Source organism: Parasteatoda tepidariorum, chromosome 5, assembly GCF_043381705.1.
Source record: "Parasteatoda tepidariorum isolate YZ-2023 chromosome 5, CAS_Ptep_4.0, whole genome shotgun sequence".
Lineage (NCBI taxonomy): Eukaryota > Metazoa > Arthropoda > Arachnida > Araneae > Theridiidae > Parasteatoda > Parasteatoda tepidariorum.
In genome coordinates, this window is record NC_092208.1 from 18,776,374 (window position 1) to 18,794,603 (window position 18,230).

At 29.2% G+C, this 18,230-nt stretch overlaps 1 protein-coding gene across 1 annotated transcript in view; it reads right to left on the reverse strand.

Moving 5' to 3' along the window:
• The window catches only part of LOC107450041 (neurotrimin-like), a 288,112-nt gene extending 273,113 nt beyond the window's left edge, over nucleotides 1–14,999 (reverse strand). The window contains exon 1 of the mRNA XM_043043209.2: nucleotides 14,123–14,999. Within this exon, the coding sequence (XP_042899143.1) occupies nucleotides 14,123–14,261 (139 nt within the window). The 5' untranslated portion in view covers nucleotides 14,262–14,999. The remainder of the gene's footprint in view (nucleotides 1–14,122) is intronic.
• Between the last annotated feature and the right edge of the window lie 3,231 nt (nucleotides 15,000–18,230).

Genomic DNA, 18,230 nt, shown 5'->3' on the forward strand with positions numbered 1-18,230 from the left:
ATATTAAATTTTAAATTATTTGGCTACAACTAAGTTAAAAATATATTTCGACATTCGATTTAGTCGCAGCAGTGAAATAATGAGTTATAAACTGGTACTGAATTGAAAAGTTAGCTGTTATATTTATTGTTAAAAAAACTAAAAATATTTATATTCGCTTTTTATAAAATGTGATAAAATTAAATAATTGGTTTAATTTAAGTCTAACGGGATAACGAATGATTAAAAGCTGAATTTATGAAACTAAAGAAAGTTTGAAAGCTATGAAATATGTAATGCCTATAATGGCATCAAAATATAATGTCACAGCATAAGTTTCCTTACAAGCAGAGCTCAAAAAAATTGCCAAACTCCTACAACGCATTAGTTAAAGCATTTTTATTTGTTTTCAATTTTTGATTTTTAAATGTGAATCAAAGTATGAGAACTAATTCAGCTTGTTAAATTTTGTTTAAATAGGTTATATAAATTTTCTGAAATTTCAATTAGATGTTACATTTCCTGATCTATAAATAGAAATTTCAGTTAAAAAGTGAATCATAATTCTGTAATGAGTTCATATAATACCCGTGCACTCCTATATTTTTGTCAAAAAATATAGAAACTTAATATTTTTTTAAACAATTTCATAAAATTAACATATTTAATTTCATTACTAAAAATTGAAGAATCTATCTTGAATTGATAAATAATGGTACAATGAAATAAAAGAAACATGATTGCAATATAGAATTAAACTTAAACTAATATATATATATATANATATATATATATATATATATATATAGTACAATTAAAAAATAGATGTAAGCATTGCAGAAATTCTTCAGGAGTTAACTCGCGTGGATTCATTAATAATTCCTTTTCTTTAAATAATTAATCAGGGGCCACCCTGAATGACATAAATTAGGAGTTTTTCTGTAAATAATTGTTTAGTTTTAATAATTTTTATTTACAGAAAATGAATTATCAGTAAATCTATGTATGGTGCTACCAGAACTCCTGAATTACATTCATGTATAATTTATTTCACAGTATTATCTTTCAATTTAAGTAAAATTATATATTTCTCATTAATGTATTTAAAGAAAATATTTTGGCTTACGTTGCTTTATCACTTTTACAGGTTTGACTTACACAGGTATAGTACTGAAATCCATACGAGACTCTAACAGAATTATTAAAGCAAAAATGACGCAGTGGTTTTTTCATTACATTCATTATTATGTTTCACATTATCTTAACAATACATCCCTTTTCCAAAAAACTTAGTTTTAAAAAGAAATTCCTAAAACAGATTAAATGAAATTTCGTAAACTCAATTCTCGAAAATAAGAACTAAGAACTCATTGCACTAATAGGATTTAAACCCTTAATTAAATTTTTATCCTTATCAGCTCCATTTTAAAAAATATATTCTGTATTTAAACAAAAACCATATTTTTCAATACACTGGTCACGGTGAATAATTCCTAGTTTCATTAAATGGAATAATTTTTTTAAAAAACATTCAAAGAGGGCTGTATCTTTATTTTTGCCATTTCACTTTCAGAAATAAAACTCTTACTTCTGACAATCTTGCAATCCTTCAGTTGCCTTTCGTTAATTTTGAGAATAATTTCGCCTCAAAACCATGTGATTTGTGATGAATGTGATTTGCGATGATTTGTGATGAAATGTGAACTCTCAAACACATCACGAAAATGTTTCCTTAACTTGGAACTTCATCGCAATGCATTTCGGGAGTTAGTTAACTGGAATGAAGATATAAGTCGACCGGTTAGTATGGCGTCAAGAAGTTCAAATCCCGATTCGGGTATAGATGAAATTTATCTCTCGGTTCTATCTGTCCTTCTTGTGTTGTTGGTATGATGTTGATTCACCTATATGGTGCTCACGAAAAACTGATCAATAGTGTCACCCGTACCTAATTTTTTTCTGAAAAATTTAATAGAATATAAAATATTTGATTACTTCTGACTAAATCCATTACCTCGAAGAAGTAGCGATTTGTCCATCTCTTGCGGTCATTTTCCCACCATGCAGATATTTACACCTACGCAAATGACCAACTAATTAAACTTAACATTTTAAAGCATATTGTGTGCTAATGTGTATTATTTATATTTCTGTCGTTTGTTTATTTATGAATTACTCGTGCTCTTGAGAAAGAGTAATATGTAATACACAGTTCTATATAAATTCAACACCAATCATTTCCCATAGCAACTGACTTATTGTTTGAGATATATCATAGTACAAATAGTACACATCATTCCTAATAGCCACTCAAAGTCTTAGACTGTTTCCATAGCAACCAAATTTCATCTCACGATAACATGGGCAATGGGTTCATCATGGCTATCTCTAAACTGTAAATGTTCATACAATCCAGATAATAATTGATGATTATCGAATAAGTTAATAAGCTGACATGATTAAGTCATTACGTCCACTTGGGAAAGGGATAGTTCCAATACCATGTTCTACATTGCACGTGCATTTGATTTCCCTTGCGTTGAGTCTATAACGATATAGAATACTGACTACATTATACTGCGTTATTCAATTATTAAAGCCTGGAGAGAGTACACGATAAGTTCCAATGCTCATTAACATGTAACATTCAGAGGCAAAGGTCATGATATTTCATTTGAAACACTCAATTCTTCCACAAGTATGCATAGATAGTATCTACCCTTGCAATTTACAAATTATGAATTCAAAAAGGGTGGAGTGTGCCCTCTTGTTAAGATTTGCATATCAACACACACGCTCGGTGTTTCTAATGGCGCTACTAAAACCATACGAACTGAATTATGGTAAAAAGAAAGAAGTCGACAGATAACGAGATTAGGTACATGAACTTCCAAGAAAATTAGATATTTAGTATTTAACTTGAACAGCAGAACTTCTGCCAGGCAAATCATGGTAATGTTTTTCGTCGAATAAGAAATCAATACCATTTACAAATGTTGCTACATGTCACTTAAATTCTAAACATAAATTTCCAGCCCTGGTTCGGGCAAATGAAATGTTTATTTAATTACAAATATCGATTTTTTTGTATTATTTCTTAAAGAGCATTTTATTTTATCGCAATCTTTAAGATAAATTTGAGTAGTTACTTTTTGTATAGCAATTATAGACTAGATTCAGTTCCCAGACTAGTTCTACAGACTAGATTCTGATAATTACGGACTAGATGATAAGAAAAATAGCATGTATATTCATATATTTTATTTTAATCATAAACGTTTAATTAAAAATTAACTAAGGAACAGTTAACCATTTTCATGTCCATGTCTCAAAAAGGGGACATGGGCTTTGAGTTTGAATTTAATGAGCACCTAAATTCTACATGGTATTACTTATTATGTATTTAAAATTTATGTTATGAAGTATTTTTCGCATTTAGTTTGATTGCATTTCTATTATTGTTTGATTTTTTATGAATTTTAGAAGTTAGTTGCAATTTAAAAATATATATATAATTCAGCTTCTTATATAACTTACAAAAAATCCAATTTCAAAAATACTTCTACTATATTTACAAGCTTTTAATATAAACCTCCGTTAATCATCAAATTCAAAATTTTTTTTTAAAATGTTAAAGTCAAAATATTAGTTTAAAGACAAAGATTCTGCTTTTGGAACATTGGCGTTTCAAGGTTTCTATTTTTAGGCTTCAAGCGAATCCCTTAATTAAGTTGTGTATATTTCATTCACTTTTTATGACACTTATTCAAGATAAATAATGATATTTAAATAGAAAAAAAGGGGATGAATGTGTTCATGTGTTACTCTTGGTGATATTATTTCGCAGGAGATCTATAAAGAAGTGATAGTGACAGAATACTTAGCAATATAAGATTTGAGCTATTTCATGCGAAGTGTTTTACTCTTTCTCTGAAATTTTAATAATAATAAAAAATTCTTTATCTTAGTATAAAGACTTTCAATTAGCTGTTATACGTTGAGTTATTTAGCAATGATAGAGTTAAAATTTAACATCCAAAAGGTTTTACAATGTGCTCCCAACTATGATATTAAATATATTATTGTTATTCATAGTTTTTGTTTTCCGATTCTTAAGGTTTTTTTTACTTCCACTCTAAATTTGTTGTCATTCAGGTACTTACAGGAAAGTTCGTTACTTTTTATTTTATTTTTAATTTACAAATTTTATTTGAGATGAGCAATATGTCTTAAGGATGCATAGCGATAGAACAAACAATGACCCTGTAAGAAATCTTTTTTATCTCAGAAGTATAAAATTATTTGTCAGCAGAAGCCTTATGAACCACTAGTTTTAATGGATAAAGAAAACATAGATAAAAATAGCATTGATCTTGTTAATTTATTATATATTTTGAAGTTGACAATCAGATCCTACGCCGTTTGAATTTTCATTCTAAATTTATGAGAAAATAACAAGCAGCAGACTTCGCAATTTATCGTACAGTTTACGGCAAAAAAAACATTTTTTATTATTACGGTTTTAAAGCCGTTTCCAACTAGTACAGTTATAAAACTATGAAGAAGAAACTACCGGTTTTTTAACCATTTACAATTGACATGGTTTCATATTCAATAAGTATAGTGGATAACCTTTTTGTTAGGTAATGGGTCTTGGAGAGTACAGGGCACAAACTGGGAAATGCATGACACTGGAAACACTTCGTGTGTAATGAAGTGGGAATAGAGGAAATATAGTTTTGTCAACCCTGGGGATCAAACGCCCGTCATGGTCGACTAGTCACTAATGAGATTGACAGATTAGATCTCTCAGCTAAAAAACGAACGCAGTTACGAAGAACTAAGCGGCTTCATTAGGTGGACTTAGATAGTGCGATGAAATTCTGGTTGCTTAACCGTATGAGATTAAAGTTAAGAAACCGTTTCTCTCACAGTTAATAGTTTGATTATTATCTTATTTAAAGTTCATTGACTGTTTCGTTGGAATATGGTAAAATAACGATTAAATAAATTATCGTTTTATTTTTTCCAAGAAATTTCAAACAGTGTAGAATCAAGTGCAAATAAAATACGAAAAGTAAGAGCTCAATTTTGAAATCGAAAACGAAAAAAGAAATTTGATAAGAACAGAATTGAAAAAATTGGGAACAATTTAGAAATGTCAGGAATATATGAATTGTGCTCCCCTTGATGATATTTTAAAAACTATCCCTGTTGAATATGTGAAATATCTCGTCAATATATAATAATTTTATGCTTTAAAAAAAGTTTAACTATTAATTTATTTCAAAAAGGATATTTTATATTTTCAGTGATGTTCTTAACCACCGCCATTAAAGAATTCACTTGTCAAACGCTGATTTCCAAATAAAAAAATGGAACGTCCCTCGAAACGCATTTTTCCTCTCATTTTTTTTAAAAACTTTTATTGTCTTTAGATGGAATTCAGTATAGTGAATTTTATCAACACTTTCAGAAATAACACTTTTGGTGGTTCTGCAATCCTTGAGCTTTATTTCGTTGATTTTAAGAGCTATTTTGTCATGAAATCACGTGATTGGTAACAAAACGGGAACTCTAAAATATACGACGAAAATGCTTCCTAATCTGAAAAATCATCGCAGTTCATTGGTAAAGGTCTTTAACTAGAATTACGAAATTAGAATGAGGACTAGACGGATGGAAATAACTTTATCGCCCAGTATGTTTTTCACAAAGATCGCCTCGCACCAAGAAGATCACGGGTTCGAATCCCGCTTCATGCATGGGGGTCATTTATCTCTCTTTCCTCTTTGCCTTTCTTATGTTGTTAAGGTGACATTGATCCAGCTATACGGTTCCCACGATAATGTTATTATTAAAAAAATAATTAGTTTAGTCACCACGAAGTTTCTTTTCTTTTTTTTTTTTTGAACAAAATGGAAGGACGAAATTTTACTTTACTATTGACGAAATTCGTTTCTTCGAAGAAGTGCCGATAGAAATTTCGTCACTTTGACGAAATGCTCACTTGGAGCATATTTCAGGAAATAGTTTCTTAAAATTTGAGTATCTATCTTTCACACTGAAATTTCAAGTTAGTTGGTATGCATTTTTGGTTTACTTTTGGTAATAAAAGATTAATTTTTGATATTCTTTTAAAGAAAAATTAATTATAAATTACGCATTTAGCTCCTTTTTTTAAATAAATAACAACCAGAATTATGCAAGACAGGAAAAATAAAATTAAATCGAATAATCCAATAATTAAAAAAAATATTCTACCAATATATATTATCAAACTAAAAACGTTACAATTGAATGACCAATGAGCTAAGACTACTACAACTAAATTAAAACTCTTTAAAATTATAAACTTTAAAAAATTTATATTTTATGGATATCTTTGTAAACTATTTGTATTTACATCAAACATTTTATACGAGTATACATTTATAATGCCTAAATGGTCTCATAAGCAATTCATGATAATCTAAACTTCTTCATTGTGGTTTTTTTGATAAAGAAAACTAACATCATTTCACCAACGAAAATAAAATAAGCCAAAGTTTAACTGCCTTACATTAAAAACTAAAATATAATTTTAAATCACATTTCTGTAATTTTAAATATCAGTTTGTTGTAGACATTTATTTATGATTTAGAGTGTACAAATGGTTTTTATATTTAAAAATATCATTAGTTTTTTTCTGAAAACTGTTAATTTGACGAGTTTTTCCTACCTAGATGGAAGAAAAACAATAAACGGAAAAAATTTATGTAATGTCTTAAAATAAAAAAAAATAATAGTGATATTTTTTTTTAATTTTCTGAACCCATGCATTGCAGTGCTGAACTAACTTTTCAGATATTAAAATTTTAGACCACAAACGTTTTTAATTACACATAACAGTAGTGTTTTACATATAGAGCACTGGCTAAAAATAGGCAAAACTTATCCTTACAGCCTCTAATAACTGAATAATTTTTTTTTTAAAAAAAGTTACAGAAATAGCATATTACGCTGTAAAAAATTCCAACTCAAGTATAAAGCACTTGCACTTTGGGTGCAGAAACCATGAAGTCCATTTTTTACCATAAAATATTATACCATAATTTTTACTGTAATCTTTATTTAACTTACATTTTTTTTTTAAAAAAATGGCCTTAACAGACAATAATTTAACTCTTAAAAGCATAATTGTCTCGTTTAACTACTGGAAAATTAGTCATGCTATGTTTGCGCTAAAAAATGATAAAAATATTTCGTTTGTTCTCATATATTTTAAAACAATTAATCTTCCTTGACTGTAATGTATGTTTTTTAACTTTATCTAAACTAACAAATTAGTCTTATAGTTTTTGTAGCGTTTAAAAGCATAAGTTGTTAAATATACTGCAGTAAGAATGTAATTTGTTTAACGTTAATTAGATACACCAATTATTTTAAGAACAAATTAAATATGAAAAACAAGCTTAATGTTACTTTCACTCCTTCAAGAAAAATATGTTTTAAAATATGTTTTCCGATCATATCACCGATAATATCACTGATTTTTAACACTGATTATGAAGATCAATAAAATATGAAGTTTTGCTTGTATTTTACAATATTAATTTGTGATTTATCTTATTTTTTTCCGTATAATATTTTCTGTAGCACTATGTAAAGCAAATCAATTTAAATCAATCAAAAAATGAAAAAAAAGAAACAATTTTCTTTGTATTTTATGGGGAGAAATAAAATATTAGCATTAATGCATTTGCTACCAATACACTGTTCTTCTACAGTGAAGATTTAGTGCACAAATAACTGTAATATAAATCATTTATCTGAAAATATTGAGATTTTCTTTTCTTGAAAATTTAATAAATGATTGTTTATCAACTAAAAAGTAGTGTAGTTTAAGATAATAACACTAGTAAACGATATAGACATCAAGATGATAAATAATACTGTACCCATCATTGATATAGAAATAAACTGTAAAAATTCCGAATGAAATTGCGTTCAAAAATATTGACACTCCGAATGCAGCATCCGTAAAATTCCTTTTTACCTTAAAATTCTGAACCACAATTTTTACTATAACATATATATTGTTACAATGCTGCAGTGGCCCAACACTAAATATTACTGTAAAATACACGGATTATTGGCGTTTTGTTTCGGTACGTTTTACGGTTATATAGAAGTTTACAGTGAAAAGTACTGGCATCCCGAGTGATGGTACGTTTTTTAATATTTTTTTACGGAATTTTTTGCAGCGTATATAAAATGGCTAATTATAAACCAATAGAGGGTTCAATGAGGTGACATGTGATCGAATTCCAGCGTAGGCCCACCGATACGAATTCTGCACCAGTCTGGTACTGATCACAGTTATGACGTAAAATATATCCTCAGTGATTGACGAATAGCGGGTTAGAATTCATTTGCCATCAGACCAACTGTGGGAGATTTTCGTGATTTTCTTCTCCTTGTAACGCAAATGCGGGTTAGTTCCCTAAGAATATCCTCCAATAAGACAAATGTCTCCCAATACTAGATACAGGAGTTTCCTTGTCTTCTGGATTTGGATAAAAATTACGAGGATACGGAGTTAAATATTGATAGTCGTAAATCCAAGTATTAGGTTGGATGCTCAACGACGGTTATAAAGTAAAATGTATACATTAAGATGAATATATGTATCTAATTTTGTGTTAATACTATTACGCCATATTGTTTTTTCTTGATTGAAAATAATTGTATTGAAACTTTACAAAGTAGCTATTTCGTTCTGTAAAATTTAGAAAGGGAATCGTTTGCCCAAATAAACTATAAGTGATTGCATAAGGAAAGATAAATATTTGTTCGAAAAGGTGCTGGGAGGGACTGAAGAGATAATTCTTCTAAGATCTCCCACCAGATTAAACTAAGTTAGAAACAAAGACTCAATCTTGACTGATTGGATTTATCCCGCAGAGAATTTCGACAATAGGAGTAAATCCTACAAACTGGCTATTAATTACCGCTTATTGTTAAATCTGAACTTCTCTAGTTGATTGGCTGGCCACCAAAACAGAGCGAATAGTCGGAAAGGAGGAAACATTTCAATTGTGCCGCCTGCCAATGTTGTTCTGATAGTTGCAAATAAATAGTTTCAAGAGTACCTCTGCGTTTAGTTGTGAAATTCTGCGTAATTAGCATAGAGACATGTGTAGAATTGCGGTACTAATTAGTTGAAAATTCCGGAAGGCTTTGAGCTTTTATACACTTGAACTAACTTTATAAATAGGATTACTATACCAACCCAGCATGCAATGTGTGTAAGGAGAGTATTTAAAAATATGGCATAAACAAAATTTTAAAATGTTGTTTATGGATCTTACAGGATTAAAACATTTTATTGAGAAAAATTCTATCTATATTAATGAGTATAAATTTAAGAACAAATACATTTATAAAAATTATTATCAATCATGCATTGTAAGAAATTCTGGATCAAAATACGATATAAGGTACCGACAAAATATTATTCCTTGATTTTTGCATAAATATTTATTTAATTAGATCGAGAAAGTGGTAAGGTAATAATTACCGAAAAAATAACGTTATATCAGATTTCTCCCGTAACATATTCCGATAAAAAATGATTTTACGGTAAAATAAGTATCGGCAACTTGATTTACTTTTTCATAGATCCTGAATTTTTTTAAAATGTGCATGCTAATTTAATATCTTATTAAGGACAGAGTTTAAAATAAATTTTTGCTTAAAACAGATAAACGGTTGGAAAAATGAAGAAAAAAAATAATAATTGGCAAAGGAAAATTTTACTTGCATTAAAATAATTGAGTTAATTGAGTTCACTAACATAATATAATCAGGTTGCTTAAACGTTAACTGCACAGTAAAAATCCATTCTTATTGTGAAATATTGTACCGTAATATTCATAGAAATATTTATTTCATTTATTATTACTATAAAAGCTCCGGAATATTAGATTTTTTGTTCTGAAACATGTTTCGGTTAAAAGGGATTTCATAGTAAGAAGTACAAGTAATCTGAGTGCCGATACTATTTATCATAATTTGATACGGAATTTTTTGCCGTGTGTCGAAAATTTATTAAAAAGTTTATTCTTCGCAATATTCAGCAGTTGATCTTTTTTTTTCATCTTCTTTTCACTATCCTAAGTCATATTTTTTCTTTAATAAATCATTACCACAATTTTATTAAATGCTTTTATTTTATTAAAACAAACTCCCTAAATTTAAATAGGGGAGATGTGCATTAGTATTTATAAGGATAGTAAAAGATATTTTTGAATTCTTATATTTATGAACTTTATACCTTGATAAAATCTAATTAAATTTCTTAAAAACATTTAATGTACTTATTTTTTCTAATAATTTTGAGAATAATTAAAATTGTAATAATATTTAGCACAAAAATACCACCAATATTTCTAACATAGTATCTATGTTTATAGTTAAATTCGTATATAGATTATTGTTACTCTTTTTTGCTTCAATTTTTGTGAGTTATCGACATCAAATTCTTTTTGAAAAATATTTTTTAAACAAAACGACAATCTAAGTCTCAAAAAGAATTGAATAATTATAATTGGAGCCGCTCCAATCATCTTACAAATATTTTACCAAATTTTTCAACATTCCAAATTTTTTAACACATAGAGCGATTTCTTCTTACAACTTGCGGTACGGTACAAATATTTAATACAAAATCATGTATAAATTTATGTTATGTATAATTAAGACAATAAATTATGTATAATTAAGACCTACTATGTGAAGACCTAAATTTGAGTAGGGCATCAACTCCACTAATTAAATAAAATAGGAACTTTTTTTCGTATAAGTTCATGCAAGTCATTTTTTATAAACAAGTACATCCAATTATTTTTTCCGCCAAACAGATTATACCGAAATGCAGACAGAATAGATAAAACAATACAACAGTTAGATATTACTTATGTATTTTACAACTGAACAGAAATGCACTTATACTCCGAAATCTGTATAGATACTCTAACCTTTAAGATTGTATTTACTACGTAAATTATTACTTTTTATGTGAAAACAAAGAAGAAAAACGTACTGCAAATTGTTGTATGAATGATTCGATTACAACATTTTCCCCCCGTATTGTTAAAATGTTAAAGAAGTATTAAAAGGCGGTTCTTACCGGTACTCTAACTTATGAGAATTGATTTTCTTCTTAGCTTATTCTATTTTTCATTAATTCAAATGGTTAAGGCTCTTAAAATGTAATATGGTGTGGAATTTATTGTAAATGATATTATAATATAAATTTTTTGTTTACTTACAAGAATAAAGAATCAATAATCCTCCAAACGGTTAAAATAAATGACTAAAATTTTATTTTAACGTTCTACGATCTCACAATAACTAAAAATAAGAAGTAGAGAGATTTGACAGTAAAACTAACGATGATTTTCTCTAAAATTTAAATTTAAGAGCCGATTGTTTCTAAAAATTATAAAAGTAAAAATTATATAAGCTTTAGAATATTTACTAATTTTGCACATGCTAATTGTGTTTAAAACCGCAAAATGAAAAATTTACTAGGTTTTATAATGAGTTCATGCGCTTGATTTTATTGTAGATCGATGTAGTAATAAGATAGACTGTGATAATGAATCTAATTAATTTCTTTTGGAATGAAAATATTCCTTTTATACATTGGGTGAAAAAACACCAGTAAACAAAAAGTTTTATTAGTTAAATTAAATTTTTTTTCAACACCGTGATTTTCAATTTAAATGATTTGCAAAATGGCAAATTTTTTTTTAAATTTTTGAAAATTTGATGTCTTAAGAGAGAGCGATAATTTTTTGTGCATGCTAAACATATTATTTAAACACTAGTTCATTTAATTTTTAGCAAAAACATTTTTGAGACACAAAAACGGGCTTTCTTATGGATTTTAATATATTCTATAACTTACAGCGTATTTATTAATAAAATTCAAATATACTAAATCCATGACCAATGGATGATTACTTAATCATTGATAAAAATGTCTCCATAACTCTAAATGCTTACTAAAAATTGTAAATAGTTATTTTGAATCAAATATCCTGCAAGGGGGCACTTAGAAGCATTATAACGAGGCGAAATCACATGAGTCTCGGCGATTCAATTGAAATGGTTTGTAAATTATATATGCTCAGTTCGAGAAATAACCTTAATGTCCTTCACGGGGAAAAGCATAATTCTCCACTATTATACCATTTATAAAGGAGATGCATGCCTCTTTATTTTGCCGAAATTGCAACACGTTTTTGATTAGATGTGTACAGCGCACTGCTGCGGTAATAAGCCTAACTACTAATTAAACCATGTTACTAACTAATTGTCGCTTTCTTTATCAATTTTCGATCATCAGTGATTTATTTTTCTAATTTTGTTATTTTTTCATAAGTAATTTGGACTAAATGTAAGTAAGCAAATATAATGTATGCGCATTTGTCTTAGAAAAAGTAAATTACGATTTTATTTAAATATTTCATCGGAAAATAATTTTTTCCATAAATTGTATTATCATTACGAATTATTTATGTGTTTGGTATGCATCATTAATATTTCTAATTTCAACAGAAGAATAGATATGAATACGGGATTACTTTTATACTAACATTATAGACGTTTTTAGCCATATTATCAAGATAATTATTTTTCTTTTCCCTTTTTATAGTAGATTTCGAAAAATAGAAAGGAATTAAAAAGATGTGAACACAGTGTTCTAATGTTAACTTTATAAATAAAATATGAAATCTTGGAGCAATGAACTTCTTTAGAAAGTAGATACTTTATTGTTTCAACCTATAATCATCTTAGATTCTTGTTACCTTAAAAGTTTCCTTTCACGCAAGTTGTTTTGGTTCTAATATGAGGATGTTGCATGCAGGAACCAATTTTTTAGAACTGAAATACATGCTGACATAATATGTTTTATAAGCAATATGTGTGCTAAGACAGATAAATTTATATTATTATTAATATTGGACTGTATGTAAGTGAAATATTTTTGTTTGACTTAAATTAAAAACATAAATCTGGGACAATATCAAGTACTACATTTAGTGTTTCAAAATATGTTTTTAAAAATATTTGTAACCAAACATCGACATTAATTCAAAAATATTCACCATTGTACTTGCCGAGATAAAAATATTTTAAATTCAACACATCAGTTCTGTGTACTATGGCTTTATATAAAGAAAAAGTATTATAATATGTAATAGAATAGTTGTATAAATTTATACTGTATAATATACATTAAAGATTATCAACAAAGTACTCAATAAATGTTCAATCTTATCAGTAAAATATTAAATTTTTAAAAAAATAAGTTAAATCTTTTTAATAATATGGAATTTTACATAAGATTTGTTTTATATGAGAAAAATATCCAATTATTTTCTCTATAACAGCAATATTTTCAAAAAATAGCCATTTTATTTTAACCAAAAAATATTGTGGAACTTTACTTCTAAATAATTTTAATATGAAACGCAAATGCGACGCTCTAAGGTAAAGAAACACTCTATGCTCCAGTTTTAGAATCATGCATATGTTTTTAGAATCATGTATGTTTGTTTTGGTACTTTTTAATTCCTGAGTGACATATAGAGACTATAAAACTATATATTTTATTGATATAATAGGCGATTATCACTTCACTGTAAAATATTCCAGATCAAATTACGATATAAAGTACCGGCACTTTGATGCATCATACCTTAAATCCATTTTTACCGTAAAATATTACCCCTCAATTTTTACAGTAATATTTAATTAGAGACATTCAGTGATTTTACTGTATTATTACTTTAAAAACTTACGAAAATTTATACGAATTCAGAATTTCGTTCCACCACACGGTTCGGAAAAAATTTTCCGTATTTGTTCCAGAATATTTTACAGTGTTCAATGATTGCAGGATCTATTGACCCAATTATTTTGGATATCACTGTTGTCGATAATAATGAAAATATTTTTTTACCCCTCTCAAAACAGAATAGTGCTCATCAAATTTTGTTTTAAACAATAAATAGTAAATTCAAATAAGAAAGAGTTTGAGTACGTTGTAAATTATTGGCTTATCGATGAATAGAATTTACAACTTACCGGATGTAGACTCAACTTCCAACTGCATAAACTGCATCACAACAATTATTCCAAGTATGGTAACTAGCTTATTGATTGAAAGTTTAGCTAGTATGTTTTGAAAATAGCAAGTTATAAAACAGCTAGTATTTTCCATCATGCTTTCTTGTTCAGGAAATCAAATATATCTATATTTACGGTATAGAATTATCCAAACAAAATTGTTTCTCTAAAATTTTCTTGAGTATCCCGAACTAATGGTTTTTAATGTTTTACGCTGTAAATGTTTCATATTGCAACGGATATATCCAACATATAAAAAACATGTAATATTTTCAAGTAGTTTAAATCGAATATCAGTAACATGAAAAAAATAAACAAAATAAAATATCACTTTCACAAATTTTAGTACAAATTAAAATTTTGTGAGTCTCCTGGTAGCTTTAAAAAATTAAAAAATGTGGATGACAGTTTATTATCTTAACCATTTTTAATATTATAATCATTTTGAAAACGTTCTTTTTTTCCAGATATTTTTCACATTTTGACAAATATTAATCAGATGTTTACCAAATATTATAGATTAGAATAATTTAAATAATCACATGACTTGCAGAAATTCACCGGACAACTACAAAAGTTGTTGTTTAGTATAAAGGGAAAAAAAGGGGAAACAAAGTTTGCACTTTTCCCTCTTCTCTTTCCACAAAACTTATTTTGCACTGAGAGAAACAACTAGGGATCATTCAGAGAAAAGAAGAGAAAGGAGAGGATGCTGAATGAGTCCAACGCAGTGGTCTGACTGGGGCGTCTCGGCAGGAGAAGGTGCGACAGAAGCGCCCCAGCGCCCTAACTACAGGGAAAGGGGCGGCCGGGTAAGCAACGACAGCGCCTATGCTCAGAAAGATGTCACGTGGTACCCCCACGAAAGAACAGGAAGAGGAAGTCTCCCTGAGATCACGTGATCGGATGCTGTTGCAGTCAAATTTTTCTCTAATGATTCAACGTGCATCAAAATTAACAGCAAATCCTAAATTAAATGTTCTGGGATTGAATCATGCATGTTCGCCTGCAATTGCATTTCTTAGGATATTCGGTTGTTTTGAGACATCTTAGAATTGATCACTAAACAAATTTGAGTCGGCTTATGTTGCTTTTTCGTAAAACAAACCTGTTTTTTTTTCTGTGTAATACTTTACAGAAATGAAATAATTGCTCAAATATTTTCAGTAGTTCAATAGTAAAATTTAAATTTTTTTTTGAAACTTAAACAATTTTCTTTTTTAAATTAACTGTTGTTTGTTATTTTTTTACTTAATATTCCCCTCCCCCTTTTTTTTCATTTGTCTATTATTTTTCTTTGTTTTCTTCGTTATGAACTTATATATATATATATATATATATATATATNAATTATCATCATGGAAATATTTCGAAATGGCAAAATCTATGCAATTTATTTATCATATATATACCGAAGAGCCATTACATTATGACCACCTTCCATCTATAACGATGGGATCGCCCAGGGTTTCATACTTTCTCGCCCAGAAACAATGTTTTCATGGGGCACATTAGGTCCCATAATCCTCATAGAACAATCCCTGACGTCTGTAAGCTACTTGAACATAGTTGCAGACCAGGTTCACCCATTCATAGCAACAGTTTTTCCTGTGCAGGATGGAGTTTACCAACAGGATAATGCACCATGTCATAAGGGTCGAATCGTCGAGGAACATTCCAGTGACTTTCAAGTCATGTCTTGGTCCCAAGTTCACGTGACGTTAATCTAATGGAGCATTTGTGGTCCTACTTGGAAAACCAAATTCGTGCTGCTACGCTACCCCCTCGCAATGTGAGGGAATTGCAGGACCAGTTGGCGAGCGCTTGGTACCAGATATCTCAGACTACCTAACAGCACCTTGGTGCTAGCAGCTTTGAGGGCTGAAGGTGGTCCTACATGTTATTAACCTGGTGGTCCTAATGTAATGGCTCTTCGGTGCATATGTATAGATATATCTTGTTTTAAATTATATTTTGTTGTTGATCGCAGTTATCATGGCATTCGCTTGTTGTCTTGAAACTTCTATGGGTTTATTGTGAAATTCATTTAAATCATGTTCTGCTGTTTCTTTAAACAACAATCCAATTCTTCCCAATTCAAAAATTTTCACTAGTAAAATATTTTTCCTTTTTTTCCTAGCTGCTGAATTGATAGAATGTTAAAAAAAATTCCTTTGGAATACAGCAAACATTTATTTGTGTGTATTATATGTATTGTCCAAACATTATTTCATTGTTTGTATTTAATCATGGCACTAGCTTGTTTTGAAAAATTTTTGGAGGATTTTAGGCCACTTTAGTCCGACCATATTGTTTTTTTGTACAACAAACTAGTTTTTTTAGAATGTAATTTTTTTTAGCAGTTAAACAATTGTAAGATTATTTAAAAGAAGCTCAACAGATAGAATGGTAAAAAAATATTTTTTGAAAGTAACTAACAGTTGACAGCGAAGAGAAATTCTGGCAAAATTTCCTTACTGTATGGTAAAGACATTTCCGGTAAATAAATAATAGTTCTGCCTAAGAAAACCAAACTTTACGGTGTTTAAGCCATTCATTTAGTAATTTTTCGTTCATATATTAACGGTTTTGTCAGAAAGTTTGGTTTTTAAAGTTTTAGTTCTAATTACCACACATTTATTAAAAATACAAAACTGAAAAGTGAATTTCACCATGTTAATGATTTTTTTTTGTCATGCTCTAATTTATGACAAAATAACCACATTTAAACATGATTAATAAAGTTTATCAAAAATTAAAAAACATTATTTCCTTGTTAATTTTACCAAAATCATTCCCAAAAATCTTCTGTAAAAGTTACCAAGCATTTTGGTCTTACCATAGAGAGAGAAATGCATGTAAATTTATTCTATTCTGGTAGTTTTAACCATACATGTACTTTGTACTTTGTCGATAATTGTATAATTTCAAAATATTATCAGTTATTTTAAAAAATCTATGAAAGAAACTTTTATGGAACCTTACCCAAAATGGATAATCCATCATGCGTGTTGAGGCTCACGAATGCAGCCCCTAAGAATTGTTAATGCACTCGCTCTCTGTGCTGGAGATTTCTTTTAATAAATATACCCTGTGCTAATAACAGTTCTATTTGTTGCGACAGTTAAAAATTGAGTCGTGGTTCCAGCGAAAATCTTGCCTTAAATGATTTGAACTGGGTTCGAATCACATCGATAGCTGAATGATACGAATTCCTTACCCAGCTCAAACAGACCACAGTGCTGTTGTGAAATACCCTCAGTGGTAGACGGATCATTTGTTAGAGTCCCCTTGCCATCACGCTAACCGTTGGAGGTTTTCTCCACTCTAACTGTTCTCGTGGTTGGTTCTCTCCACTCTATCAGTCTGTATACTTCTATCAGTAGAGCTGCGGGTGATGGGCAACCTTTGTTTGAATGGGTATCAATCTGAAATCTGAATACATCGGGTGTAATGAAATTTCACCCGATGTATTCAGATTTCAGATTGATGATTCTTGGATTCAAATTTCTATTAGGCAATAGCTGTATAAGATCTGTTGTCTATAAGTGATATTTTTAAGCTAGTTGAAATTCTATGTAGCTTCCAGAAATTTACTATATGGCTATCAACGATGTTTGTAAATAATGGTCACCACCATTTCTTACCTTGAATCTTGATGCGGTATTTATCTATGGCACTGTGGTGTATGTCCACACCTCCCATATGCTTTTTGTAATCCAAAATAACGTTCAGCTGTGAAGTCACAACTTCTGTTCGTGAGTACGGATGGCTCAATTCGCCTTCCAATGAGGCAAACCGTGTTCAAATCCCGGTGATGGCTGGTTGATACTATTCCTCACGCGGCTGACGCTGATCACAGTGCTGACGAAATATCGTCAGTGGTAGATGGATCATGGGTAAGAGTCCCTTTGCAGTCAGGCTAACTGTGGGAGGTTCTCGAGGTGTTCATCTCCACGTAACGGGGTTAGTTCCATCAAAAAGTCCTCCACGAAGACAAATTTCTCCCAATATTCAATCCAGAGGTTCCCTTTTCTTCTTGATGGGGTTCAGAATTATAATTCTA